Genomic DNA, 12,672 nt, shown 5'->3' with positions numbered 1-12,672 from the left:
TATTAAAAAAAGTATATGGCAATGAATGTTTATCACATGCGTGATAAACATATTATGTTTAAACTATTCAGTGGTTTAAGCGTTTCCAAGATGACCGAGAAGATGTTGAAGGTGATGTTCACCTGGGTCGCCCTACCATGTCAAAAACTGATAAAAATATTGAAAAAATTGATAATCTGATCTGATATGACCGTTGGTTAAATATTCTTGTCTTTATTCAAGTTCCTTGCTCAACTCCGTGAAAAAATAAGAAAAAAACGACCCGAATTGTGAAATAACTAGTCATGGGTTCTTCATCAGGACAACGCACTGGCTCACACTGCATTGTCTATCAAGACGTTTCTAGCCAAGTATAACATCCCAGTGTTAGACCATCTGCCTTATTTGCCTGATTTGGCACCATGTGACTTATCTGTTCCCCAAGGTCAAATCTGCATTTAAAGGAACAAGATTTCAGACAAAAACAGCGTGAAAGAAAAAACAGCATGTGTCATGAAAGAGCTCACAAAAGAAGACTTCTAGTACTGTTGCAAACAACGGAAAATTTACATGGAGTGTTATAGGATAGAGGAGGGATATATATCGAAGGGTATAATAACTAAATATGTATAAATTTAAAATAAAATATTTTACATCATTAGTCTCGTACTTAATAGCTGCACCTCGTATTTTTATAAAGCCTCAAACCTGAGTAAACATACTTTCTGTGCTGATAATAATATGTATATTTCCCACTTCCTGCTACATCTTACACTAGATTACTTATTTATTTTATATATATGTAATATATACATATAAATTGCTTTTCTCAGTGGTGTAAGCTCTTTAATATAATTAATATTCTTTACCTTACTTTATACCACCCAGTGTGCACTTTTTCTTAATCTTTCTAATTGTTCTCTCTTAATTATATTTTAGTTAGCACATGATAAAGAATGGGGTTTCCACAATGCAAGAGTAAATTGTGTCGCTTGGTCTCCAAATTCAGAACAAGTAGCTAGTGGAAGTTTAGACACAACTATTATTATATGGAGTGTTGCAAAACCTGCGAAACATACAATTATTAAGAGTAAGTTTTTATTACTTTACTTAATAGTGATAATGTTGGTATTAATATTTTTTTTAAATTTATTGACATTTTATTATTTACTTTTTTTTTCAATAACATATGGTGAAGCTGTATACAAATCTATTGGGATTTGGGATTTTAATAATAAGCGTAGTCAAGGTACAAAACATAAAGCTCAAAAAACGTACCTTTTCCATTCTTTCTGTGAAAACATATTTTTTTTTAGTAAAAAAAGTTTAATATCAGCAAATGCAACATAAAATATTCTAAAAGATAATACAATTTGATTCAAAATTTGATGAACGGTTTTATTTTCGTAAAGCCTCAAGCCTGAGTAAACATATTTTCTGCGCTGATAGTAATATGCATATTTCCCACCTCCTGCTGTTTTACACTAGATTATTATTTTTTTATTATGTATATATTCAATATAATAACTTAATCACCAAAACACAGTAATAGATAAAACCTAAAAAAAACTAATACCAATAGTCAATTTTTGCGGGATCCCGCATCATCATCAGTTTGTACACAAATTCTATAATTACATAATACAAAAATTAAAAATTTAGAAAACATAAAACAGTATTAATAACTACAAAATCTGTATGAACAACACAACTTCACTGCCATTACTGGAATGATGTAAATTTAAACCTTTATACTTTCCTTTTTTCATAATATCATTGTTGCCAACCTCTACAACTCACCATATCTTTAATTACGACATCATCGGTGGTCATCATTCTATACTTTTGTTTAAATTTATAAAAGTAATATGTTTCAAAGTATATTCATTTTTTTAACATTATACAAACTTCTAAAATTTTTTAATTGTTTTTACAATCTATAATACTATGGTCACATTGCAATAAATGGTCGCTCACATTAGGTATACCTCTTCTCTTGTTTCTGTAAGCATTTAATTTTCTGTGAACCTTTTTTTAAATGAACTGTTAGTTTTACCAATATAAATTTTATTACATTCATTAGATTTAATTTTGTATATTCCCCTTAAATCACCTCTGTTTTTATTATTGCTATTCCTTAAATACTTTATAACATGGTTATTTGGTTTATATGCTTTTTTATATTTATTTTTTTCATATACATAGTAATTTTTTCTGCTATTTTATTTGTATAATTATTATTTTCTTGTTACATTTTATGTAAAATTATTATAGTACTTTATATTCCGTTTTTTATAAACTTTTTCTCTAATTTTACTATCAAAACCATTATATACTGCTATTTGTTTTATTTCATCTATTTATTAATTTTTTGTGACCATGGGTGATTAGAATTTACATGTATTGTATTATTTGTTGTGTTTTCTATAAACTGATGTTTTTATAATATTGTTTGTTTATTTGAATTTCAATATCTAAAATATGTATTTTTCTGTAATTTTCCATTTTACTTGCAGATTTTAAATCTTTATTATAATTAAGTTTATTTAACTTGATCAAATGTTCTTTATTAATACTTGGGTTATACAAGGTGCTACCCAAAATTTCAGGGAATTTTACCATAAAAATAAAAATAGCTTACTATAACTTATAATTTCCATTTTCTCCTTCTAAGTAATCCCCTTGGGCATTGATACAGTGATCCCAGCGTTTTTCCCATGATTCCATGCATCCCTGGAAGTCTGCAGGTGTAAGTGTTCGAAGCACATTCTGTGTTTCTTCCTGAATCTCCTCAGTTGTGTTAGAACGACGGCCTTTCAATTGAAATTTTATTTTCGGAAAAAGAAAAAAGTCGCACGTGGCAAGGTCAGGTAAATAGGATGGGTGGGGAATTTTTTGGCTGAATTTTTCAATTCACTATGTTTCTGGTCGCTGTTCAACAGTCTCTGTACAAATTTTGCAGCAATGCGTCTCATGTTCAAATTGTCCGACAAGATGCATTGCACAGACCCATATGACATTTGTACGATTGCACAAAGATCATGGATTGTTTGTCTACAATCTGCAACAATAGCCTCTCGCACTTTCGCAATGTTTTCCGGTGTTGCGCTTGTTGATGGTCTTCCTGAACGCTCATCGTCATTGACTGTCATTTGTCCATCTTTGAATCGCTTGTACCACAAAAAGGTTTTACTTTTACTCATAGCATTGTCACCAAATGCTTCCACAAGCATGCGATGGGTTTCTGCACCAGTTTTTTTAAGTATGAAGCAAAATTTGATGCAGGTTCTTTCCTCTTTAAAATCTGCCATTTAGAACTTCGCCGAAGAGTAAAACACAACGTTACACAACTGCAAAAAAGTCAACAATGCAGCCTCTCACTGTCACAGCTGTTGGAACACTGATTCACAAAGAGTACTGTTAGCCACATCTAGCGGCAGCAGGTTGTACCAGCAATGGTTCGCGCGCAAAATTCAAATTCTCCGAACTTTTGGGTAGCACCTCGTATATGACCAAAATATCATCTATATATATCTTATCCATTATAGTATCTGTTGCTTACTCAGGATACTATGAACTATTATACTTTAAAAATTTTGTATAAAAATCTCAGACATGCTTGTAGATATAGGTGATCCCATTGGTAATCTTACTGTTTGTGAATAGCAGTTGTCTCATATTCAAAGTGATTTTGAAGACAAATATTCCTTATAAGTGTGAGAAATGCATTAGTGTAGTCTGGGTTTTCCGTTATACTATTTTTTATTATATCTGTTTTATCTACTGGTATATTAGGGTACATGTTAGTAATATCATAATTTATCATTTTAGTGTTAGCTTTAATAGAAATTTATTTATTTATCACTTTGTAAAAATGTTTAATTTTGTTTATAGTTAAGATTCATTTTTATTCTAAGTATTTTATCTATTATTTTAGCTGTAAAATATCCAGGTGCTGTTTTAAAATATATTCAAAGTCTTATACGATTATTTATTTTATGAAATTTTGGTAATCCAGTAAATTTTGGGGGTGATTGTATGTATGGATGTAATTTTGAGTAAATATAATTAAATATTGGTTTTATAATTAAATATTGGTTTATATTTAGAAATTAAATCTTACAATTTTTAAGTATTTGTTTGTTGGATCTTTTATTGGTTAAAAATCATTTTCTTCAGTGTAATTATTCGTAAGTTCTTGGTACTTATTTTTATACATAATAAAATAATCATTATCATTTAGCTTATTTTTTTAGTTTGATATCCTCATATTTTATAATCATTTGTTTATATTTTGTTTTTTTTATGTTATTCTTTATATTATAGCTGATTTTATTTCTTATTTGATGCTTATCTAATCCATTCTTTCAATATTATATTCCATATCAATTGTGATATTTTTAATTTTATTATACTTGTTACTATCATTTAAATTAAATTTGAAAGCATTTGAAATTATAAATTTTTCTTTATTATCAAAAAATATAATAGTAAAGTTCTTAAATTGTTATTTGATTATGTTTTTTGTTTTTGATAACTATGTATTATAATTACTGTTATAAAAATTAGGTTTATTATAATTTTTATGATATAAATATTGTATTGCATTGTGATACTTATTGTTACAATAATTCCTTAATTAATTTTTTTTTTAATCAAAATTTTATTTAATTTCTCTTTGCATTTTACTTTTTCAAAATCAATTAAATCTTCTATATACCTGTAAACTTTAAATCTCAATTCTGTAAGGGTAGATGACAACAGTCAAATCCATAATTAATGAATTAATTTAAGGATTCAATCTAAACTCAAAGTATTTGTAAATGTATTGAATATAATGTATTGTTAATTAAAAACATATCCTTATTAGCTTAATTTCTTGTTTGTTGTGACTTTTGTGTAGGAAATCCACAACAAATTGTATTACAATATTTTATTGTGATTTTTAGAGCTATTTAAAAACCTGATTTTTAGAGCTATTAAACAAAAATAAACTCAAAGAAGTAAGAGATGAAATAAAACAAATAGTAGTATTTAATGGCTTTATGATGAAACTATAGAAAAAGATGATAAAACAGAATAAAACAGATAAAACAGAATATAAAGTACCATAATAGTTAACAAAAATATAACAAGGAAAAAACTCTGTGATTAGTAATAGTTTTTTACTAGAATGCAGTTATACAAATACAATAATAGAAAAATTATTAATGTATATGAAAAAAATATATATATATTTATTATATGTAATTTTTAATATTTATTTTATGTAATTATAGAATTTGTGTACTGACTGATAATGCGGGATCCCACAAAAATCGACTATTGGTATTAGCTTTTTTTTAGGTTTTATCTGTTTCTGTTTTTTGGTGATTAAGTTGTTAATATTGAATTTAATTAGCACAGTGATCATTATGTTGATGAATTATTTGAATTTTCAAAAGATATATACGTATATATTATGTAGAATTGCTTTTCTCAGTGTTTTAATATAATTAATATTTTTTCCTTAAATTTCTTTATTAATTATGGATTTGACTGTCATCTACCCTTACAGAATTGCAGAACATCAGATGGTAAGAAATAAAAGTTTATTGCTTTGTTCTGAAGGGAGAGTTCTGGTCTATTATGGAGTGTTTTACTCATGTCTACCGTGGTATCAGTCATTGGTTTTGGTATGCATACATGACCAGTGTGAAAACATTGATGGAACTGAAACTAGGCTTTCTCAATTACCTTAAGATTTTATCAGTTTGAACAAAAAGTAATGAGCAATACTTTTTTTATTTTTTAGTGAATGGGATGCATGTAAATTAATTTCTATTTTATTTTGTGAGCATAATTATTTTTTATTAGCTTATTTTTTTTGTTTCATTAGATGCACATCCTCAGAGCCAGATTACCCGTTTAGCTTGGGTTGATGATGAAACATTAATATCAGTTGGGCAAGACTGCAATACTAAAATTTGGAACATTACTCCAATATAAAATCTTTCCTCTACATTGATTTAAACACCAGGTAATTTTAATTGTGTTTTTTTTTTAATTACTTAAGGAAGCTTAATTTCCTACACTGATATGTTTTGAATTCTTGGATATTTTGAAAATAATTTGGTGAAAATATTTGTAAACTACAAATTTACAAGACAGTAAACAAAATTTGTAAGCCTGAATCTAGTCACCAGTTAATGCTCATTATTAGAATATTTATTGTTTAGAATCATGTAAACAACCATCTTCACTTTTGTGAATTGGTTTAGAATAATCTGAATTAGATGGTCTGGTGAGTGCCAATCAGTGTTATGCCCACAAAAAATTATAACTTCCAACACATCAGTGATATGCTCAGCAATATTTTATTTTTGTCATTTTAAACAGCTCATAGAATGTGTAAGTTGTTTATTTTAAACCTATTGATATAATATCAAGTCATTATTTGCAGTTGCTTTTTGTTTATATATATAATACACACACACACACACACACACACACACACACACACACACACACACACACACACACACACACACACACACACACACACACACACACACACACACACACACACACACACACACACACACACACACACACACACACACACACACACACAACCTATTTATAAAATGTGTCTTTCAAAATTTAATTGATTTTCCCAATTGACACATTACAAACATTAAAAATAAAGTAATAAAATAAAATTTACGTGTTTTTATTGAGCACAGAATTTCTGAATTTAATGAAATTTATAAATTATTTTATGAATCTTTAAAGTAACTTTAAAATGCAATAATTTTTACTTTTTGCAGGAATACTGAATAAAATGAAGATTTTAAGTAATAAAGAGTAAACAGTCATTTAATTGAAGCAAAGAACTGTAAAAAAAGATTATTCAAGTTTTATTTTAAGAAAATATAGTTGATAGGTAATTAAAAGAATAATTTTTTAAGGTTCTAAAAGAAATTTGTACTCCTCACAACAAAATTCTTCACTATTTTATAATTAGCTGTAAATCTAAAAAATAATCAATGTTTGTGAATGAAATATCAAAACTTTCAGCATTAAATATGTATATGACATCATATAGTACATTTATTCATAGTTACATTTGTAAACATTTAATAGCCATAATAATATGAATAAAATGAAATTAGGTTATCTGTTTATCGATAACAGGCTGATGCCCAATAAAAATCATTATGATGGATGATAAATTTTGTGATGTGTGAAGAATGTGTACCATTTTAGAAAAATTAGAATTAACGCAACTTATTTTCCTGAATAAAGCAAAGCTTGTGTTTGGGAAAGTATAACTAAAGATTATGTATCAATAAATTTACTTTTTCACAATGCAAAACCCTTGAATAAAATAAAGATTAACAATTAATGTAGCCTACTTAACAACTGACATATGACTTTACTTAAAATCTTTTCTATGAAAAATGAAGTATATATATATATATATATATATATAGTAATGTCAATTCAGTATTTTATGAAAACATATTAAGTCAACAGAAAATGGAAACATGAAATAGTAACTAAATTGAAGAATATAAAATGATTCAATATAAACTGCCTCAGTTTAAATTTAAAAATGTGTGATTAGCTCCATCAAGTAAATTGTGAATATTCACAGTGAATTAGAAACTTGAACTGTAATTGTGAGGTTGACATAATTTTAGTTTTTTATACTTGAAAGGAAATTGTAGGAGATTTTCTTAATGGTATTGTTACCATAGCCGAGTATAGCTTGTTAACTGACTTTGTCATCCTTTTATTTATTTTTTAATCTTCAGTAGCACCAGTTATAATTCTCCTTACAAAACATCATCATGCTTTTTCCCTGTAAATTAGGGTTTGTGAAATCTTCGTTCTTTAAAAATCTTTTTAAATAACAAACTGTTCTGATGATTAACGATATACAAATACAATGTTTTCTTTTTTCTTCAGCATATAAAATAATTATAAATAAAATTCTGTCCTATAGCCACTTAGAAAATTACATACTTGTAATTTATTGTTGGATGGTGGTACTTTGACACTTAAGTTTTGTAAATTCTTACAAGTATTTTCCATCCTTAAAAACCGTTTGTTGTTCTTTATTATCATTTATTTAATGTTCTGCGTAGTGTGAATTCACTTAAGCACTCAAATTTCCAGAGTTTATTATTAGTTAAAAATGAGAATTCTGTATGTTAATACATGTATATGTGATCGTGTGTGTGTGTGTTACATGTAATAGATGTATACTGACTACATGTGTATGTGAATATTCATTTAACTTTTCTAGTATTGGCTTTTGCGATCAACTGCTTTAAAGGCTTTAAAAGCATTAGGAGGTTTATTTACCATTATGCCTTTAGGAAGGAAACACCTTTTTTCTCCTTAGAATACTTATCATTTAACAATCCGTGAGGAAAGTAGATAAAAATGTACTCAGGTGACTGAATTGTAACAACTTCATATATTAAGTAGTAAGAAGAAGGCAGTTCATTTAATTAATAAAGAAGAAATGATTTGAATCTGAATCAAATTAAAATACCTTTATTATACTCTAGCTTATATAGTTTTATTAAATTATTTATTTGAATATTATTTACAGAACTAGATTTCTTTCAAAAAAACTATTTTTGGGAATATTTATTCTTCTACTGGCAGATTTCACAAAGTAATTAGTTGTGTATTTTCTACAACTGTAAAATTTCAGAATTGAATTTTAGCATGTTTTACTCACCTTTTTTTTGGATTTAAAAAATTTTTTAATGTACCTACAAGTTTATGTTTTTAATGTTTCATAGTTACTTTTGACTATATTTTTGGGTGTTCATATTTTTCAATTCATTAGACACTTGTGTTTAAGGACCAATCATGATAACTGATTTTTCAGTTAAAAGAGTTTTTTTTTGTTAATATTTTCTTTTGTGTTGTTACAAAATGTAGATTCAATGTCATATAATTAATAATAATGATATCAGAAATGAACTTGAGTCCACTTTTAAGTGTAGACTTATTTTATCATTTTTATAATGTATCGCACTCTTTCAAGTATAATAATTAAAAATAAGCAGTGGTCTTAAAATATGAGTTGAAAATAAATTTTAATACTGATCAATTGAATTTCTAAGAACTGTATAATATCCTAAACTAGTAAGGTGCATTAAATATTATAATGGTTACCTATTTGCTGTGTATATTGAAAAAAAAAAACCAATAAAAATGAAAAAAATTATAAATCACCTATAAATTTTAAATTGCTGCTTCAAGGTTTAAAATTACAAAATTAATTTCTCAAAAATGAATTGTATAAACAAATCTGTGGTGAGTGATGATGATAGTGTTTTCATCTTTCATGTGAAAGATTGTGATTGCAGGTCAGGTGTGGCATTTTTCACATGTTATACAATTCATTTCATCCTCAATGTAAAAACTTAGTGTGCAATTTACCTTGAGCATGTAATTACCACTCTGCTGATCTCCGTGGTGGAGTGGTAGCATCTCAGCCTTTCATCTGGAGGTTCCGGGTTTGAATCCCGGTCAGGCATGGCATTTATTTATTTGTCAATAAAGTTAAACTTTCAGATTTTTGATGATACCAAGATTATAAAAGCATTTCTAGAGGATCATAACTGAAAAATATAAAATTGCCTAATAGGCAACATTGCTCATGAAGTAGAAGTTGCACATTGAAAAACTGTTAAATTATTATACTTTGTTTATAAATAGAATAAAAGCTACTGGATATGGTGGAAATTTGACCTGTTGTGATTAATTGTCTATTCGCTGTTATTAATTCACAGTTTTCCTACTTAAAAATAGTATTGATTACATTTAATGTGTTAATTTTAATTACTTCAGCTTGTAGGTTGATGAAAGCTAAGTAGAAACTGGTAATTATTAATTAATCTCTTTACACTGGTTTGCTTTTGGGATAAGTTTTGAAAAAATTTTTAATCCTGTTGGTTTTTTTCTTTCAGTGATCAGTGTTTACATTAAACCACAAAAATCAGAAATCAAACAGTTGAAGATGGTCTTCATCAGATGATTAAATTTTATTGATATTTTATAAAATTATTGATTATTATTACTTTTGTGTATTATAAAAAAATGTAATTGTCATGTTTATTTATAAAATATCAAAATTATTTTAAATGATTATTTTTAAAACTGGGTATAGATTTATATGTTCTTAATGTTTATATATAGTAAATGCATGACAAGACATTGGATTTATCAAATTTTATATTTCAATAATTCTTACAAAATAGTTTTAGTTTATAATACAGGTCTTATGAGAAAAGTGTTTTACAGAGTTAGAAATAGAATATTTAAAAGGCGACATGTAAGAATTTTTGTTTGAGCTGTCACTAGTTTTTTCTTTATTTTCAATATATTTTTTATTTTTATATAATTACATATATTTTTTTTTATTAATCCTCTAAAATATAAAATACCATAAATACATGTATTAAAACTTATATGTCCAGAAATTCCCACCTTTATGAAAATGCACCAGTTAAATTCAGATTTCTAAAAACTGTAAAGAGAAAAGGGTTTTACCAGAAGCCTTATAATCTACTTGCCGATTAATTGGCATGCTAAGAAAAACTCCATGAAAGTAAGTGAAAACATTAACACTTTCTCAGCCAGAGAAACTTACTTTATAATAGTTATGTAATTAAATTAGTTGTATAGTAGATGAAGATATAACATGTATCCAAGATAATCTCAGAGAAGGGATAAGCCCATGAAAAACTAGAACTTTTCCTTCGTTTTACTTCCCCTAAATGTAATTACTCCATTAAAAGTAAAAATATAAATAAAAAAATAAAGTAAAAGTATAAATGTTTATTCTTCTTGTATGTAATCATTTTTTTACATAGTGTTTTGAGTCCATTAATATCTTCTTGAGTGTGTGCACATGCACGCGCGTATATGTGTGTGTTCTCATTAACTGAAGAATTTTTTGCTCCTATGTAAATCTTGATTTTTTAAAAAGGGGTTGTCAACATATTATAAATTATTAACAAAACTTCTGTTGCATTATACAGACACCATTATAAACAGTTGCAGTGTTGCAGCGCATCTTGCATTGCAGTGTTGGTTGGCCTTGTCTGAAACGTATATCATCAGTAATCAATAAGTTTTTATAATTGTATCATGATTATGAGAAAGAAACTTGTTTGATGATTAGAAGACTTTGTATTTCCATCTTGAGGTTATTTTTATATTAGGGACAGTTAAAGCTAATGTTTAGCAGAAATAGATAGTTAGTCTTTCTTGTAAATGAAACTGTTATCATTTAATGAACACAGTAGATAAAAGATGAAGTTATAGTGAACTTATTATTAAAAGCCAACTTGTATCAAACTTTAACTTTCATATATCCAGTTATTTGTAATCTAATTTTTAATTATTTTGTCAACCACTTAATTTCCGTTGAAAGTTTTAATCAGTTTTGGTGGCTTTTAAAAAAGTGAATACTTTAGCATTGATATTTTTATTTCAGTATTAAATTAATCATTTCACCTCATATATTTTTATTTATTTGATATTTAGACTTGTTAATATTTTTTGTATACTGGTAAAAACCTTTTCTTACGAATCTTATATTTTCCTGTTTCATACAATAAAGTAAGAATCTTTTAAGTTTCACACAACTACTTTCTGTGTACTACATAAGAATTCTGTATAATAGAAAAACATGCTAATATTTGTAGAAATCTGTTTTTCTTTTTCTTTTAATAATAACACTGTTTTTATTTAAGAGGTTGTATAAAAAATGTTTTTTAGCTACTTTTTTGAGGATTGTGTGAAACTAGGATTGTGTAAGTTATTAAGACTACTGATTTAGTATAATAATTCAGTTTTATCTTGTTAAAGTAAAAAAAATTTTAAATATTTTGGTTATTTAAAGTTACACCTTATTTTCTTTCCGTATTTTATGTTTTGGAATTTATTCTATTAATTAATGTAATTTAATTTTATATTATATGGAATTACAAATGTTGTAAACTAGTCAGACAATTTAAATTTACTTTACTCACACATGGTGGTTGTAAATGATAAGGTGTCTAAAAAATATATGCATTTACTTATTTATTAGTTAAGGAGTATATTATTTTAGCGAGTCATTGTATTTTTTTTTTTTTTTTGTAATTTGGATTTGTCTTGTTTTTTGATCTCTTATTCAATATCAATGGACAGACATTTTAATTATAGCTGTGTATATCTGTTTTGATCAAGTTGCCCATCAACATTGCAGTTGCTTAAAAAGAAATTGAAGAACTACAGTGAATCATGGATTACATCATTAGATAAATGGACATTTTCATTAAAAATTAATGTAAAAATTTCATCATGTGCATTACTTTTTACCTGGTGAATACTAGTTTCCATGTCATATGGAAGTACCAAACACTAATGCTTGTTATAAAAATGGAATCCAGATCTTGTCCAGGCTGTGAAGTGTGTAACTCGTAACAGGCAAAACAGAATGGCTGAGAAAAAAATTACGACAGCAGCAATTACCAAATTCTGACTAAGATATCTGTTACAGGACAATTGATTTATCAGTTAATTTAGTAATTTTTATATTTTATATTATATAAATCCAGTGTCATGTAAATAAAAGGCTGTGCTTTGTGTTATGTAATATCATTTTATATGAGGAAATACATATTAGCTATATTA

The 12,672-nt window shown here is 26.8% G+C and overlaps 1 protein-coding gene across 4 annotated transcripts in view; it reads left to right on the top strand.

Annotated features, from left to right (window-relative positions):
* flr (actin-interacting protein 1 flr) overlaps positions 1–12,672 on the top strand; it is a 62,829-nt gene extending 50,157 nt beyond the window's left edge. Inside the window, exons 13-16 of one of the 4 annotated variants that reach the window (XR_012756483.1) lie at positions 919–1,069; positions 5,858–5,998; positions 6,789–6,904; positions 12,226–12,672. Coding sequence is in view for 2 of the 4 variants with exons in the window: in XM_075366361.1 (XP_075222476.1) it covers positions 919–1,069; positions 5,858–5,967 (261 nt within the window). In the remaining 2 variants the exon portion in view is untranslated. Of the gene's footprint in view, positions 1–918; positions 1,070–5,857; positions 5,999–6,788; positions 6,905–9,956 lie in introns of all 4 variants that reach the window. The other 3 variants (XR_012756482.1, XM_075366361.1, XM_075366360.1) reach the window with 3 other exon arrangements.

The sequence above is a fragment of the Lycorma delicatula genome, chromosome 5 (genome assembly GCF_047948215.1).
Source record: "Lycorma delicatula isolate Av1 chromosome 5, ASM4794821v1, whole genome shotgun sequence".
Taxonomy (NCBI): Eukaryota; Metazoa; Arthropoda; class Insecta; order Hemiptera; family Fulgoridae; genus Lycorma; species Lycorma delicatula.
Note: the sequence above shows the minus strand (reverse complement) of the source record. Positions and strands in the feature narration are given on the sequence as shown.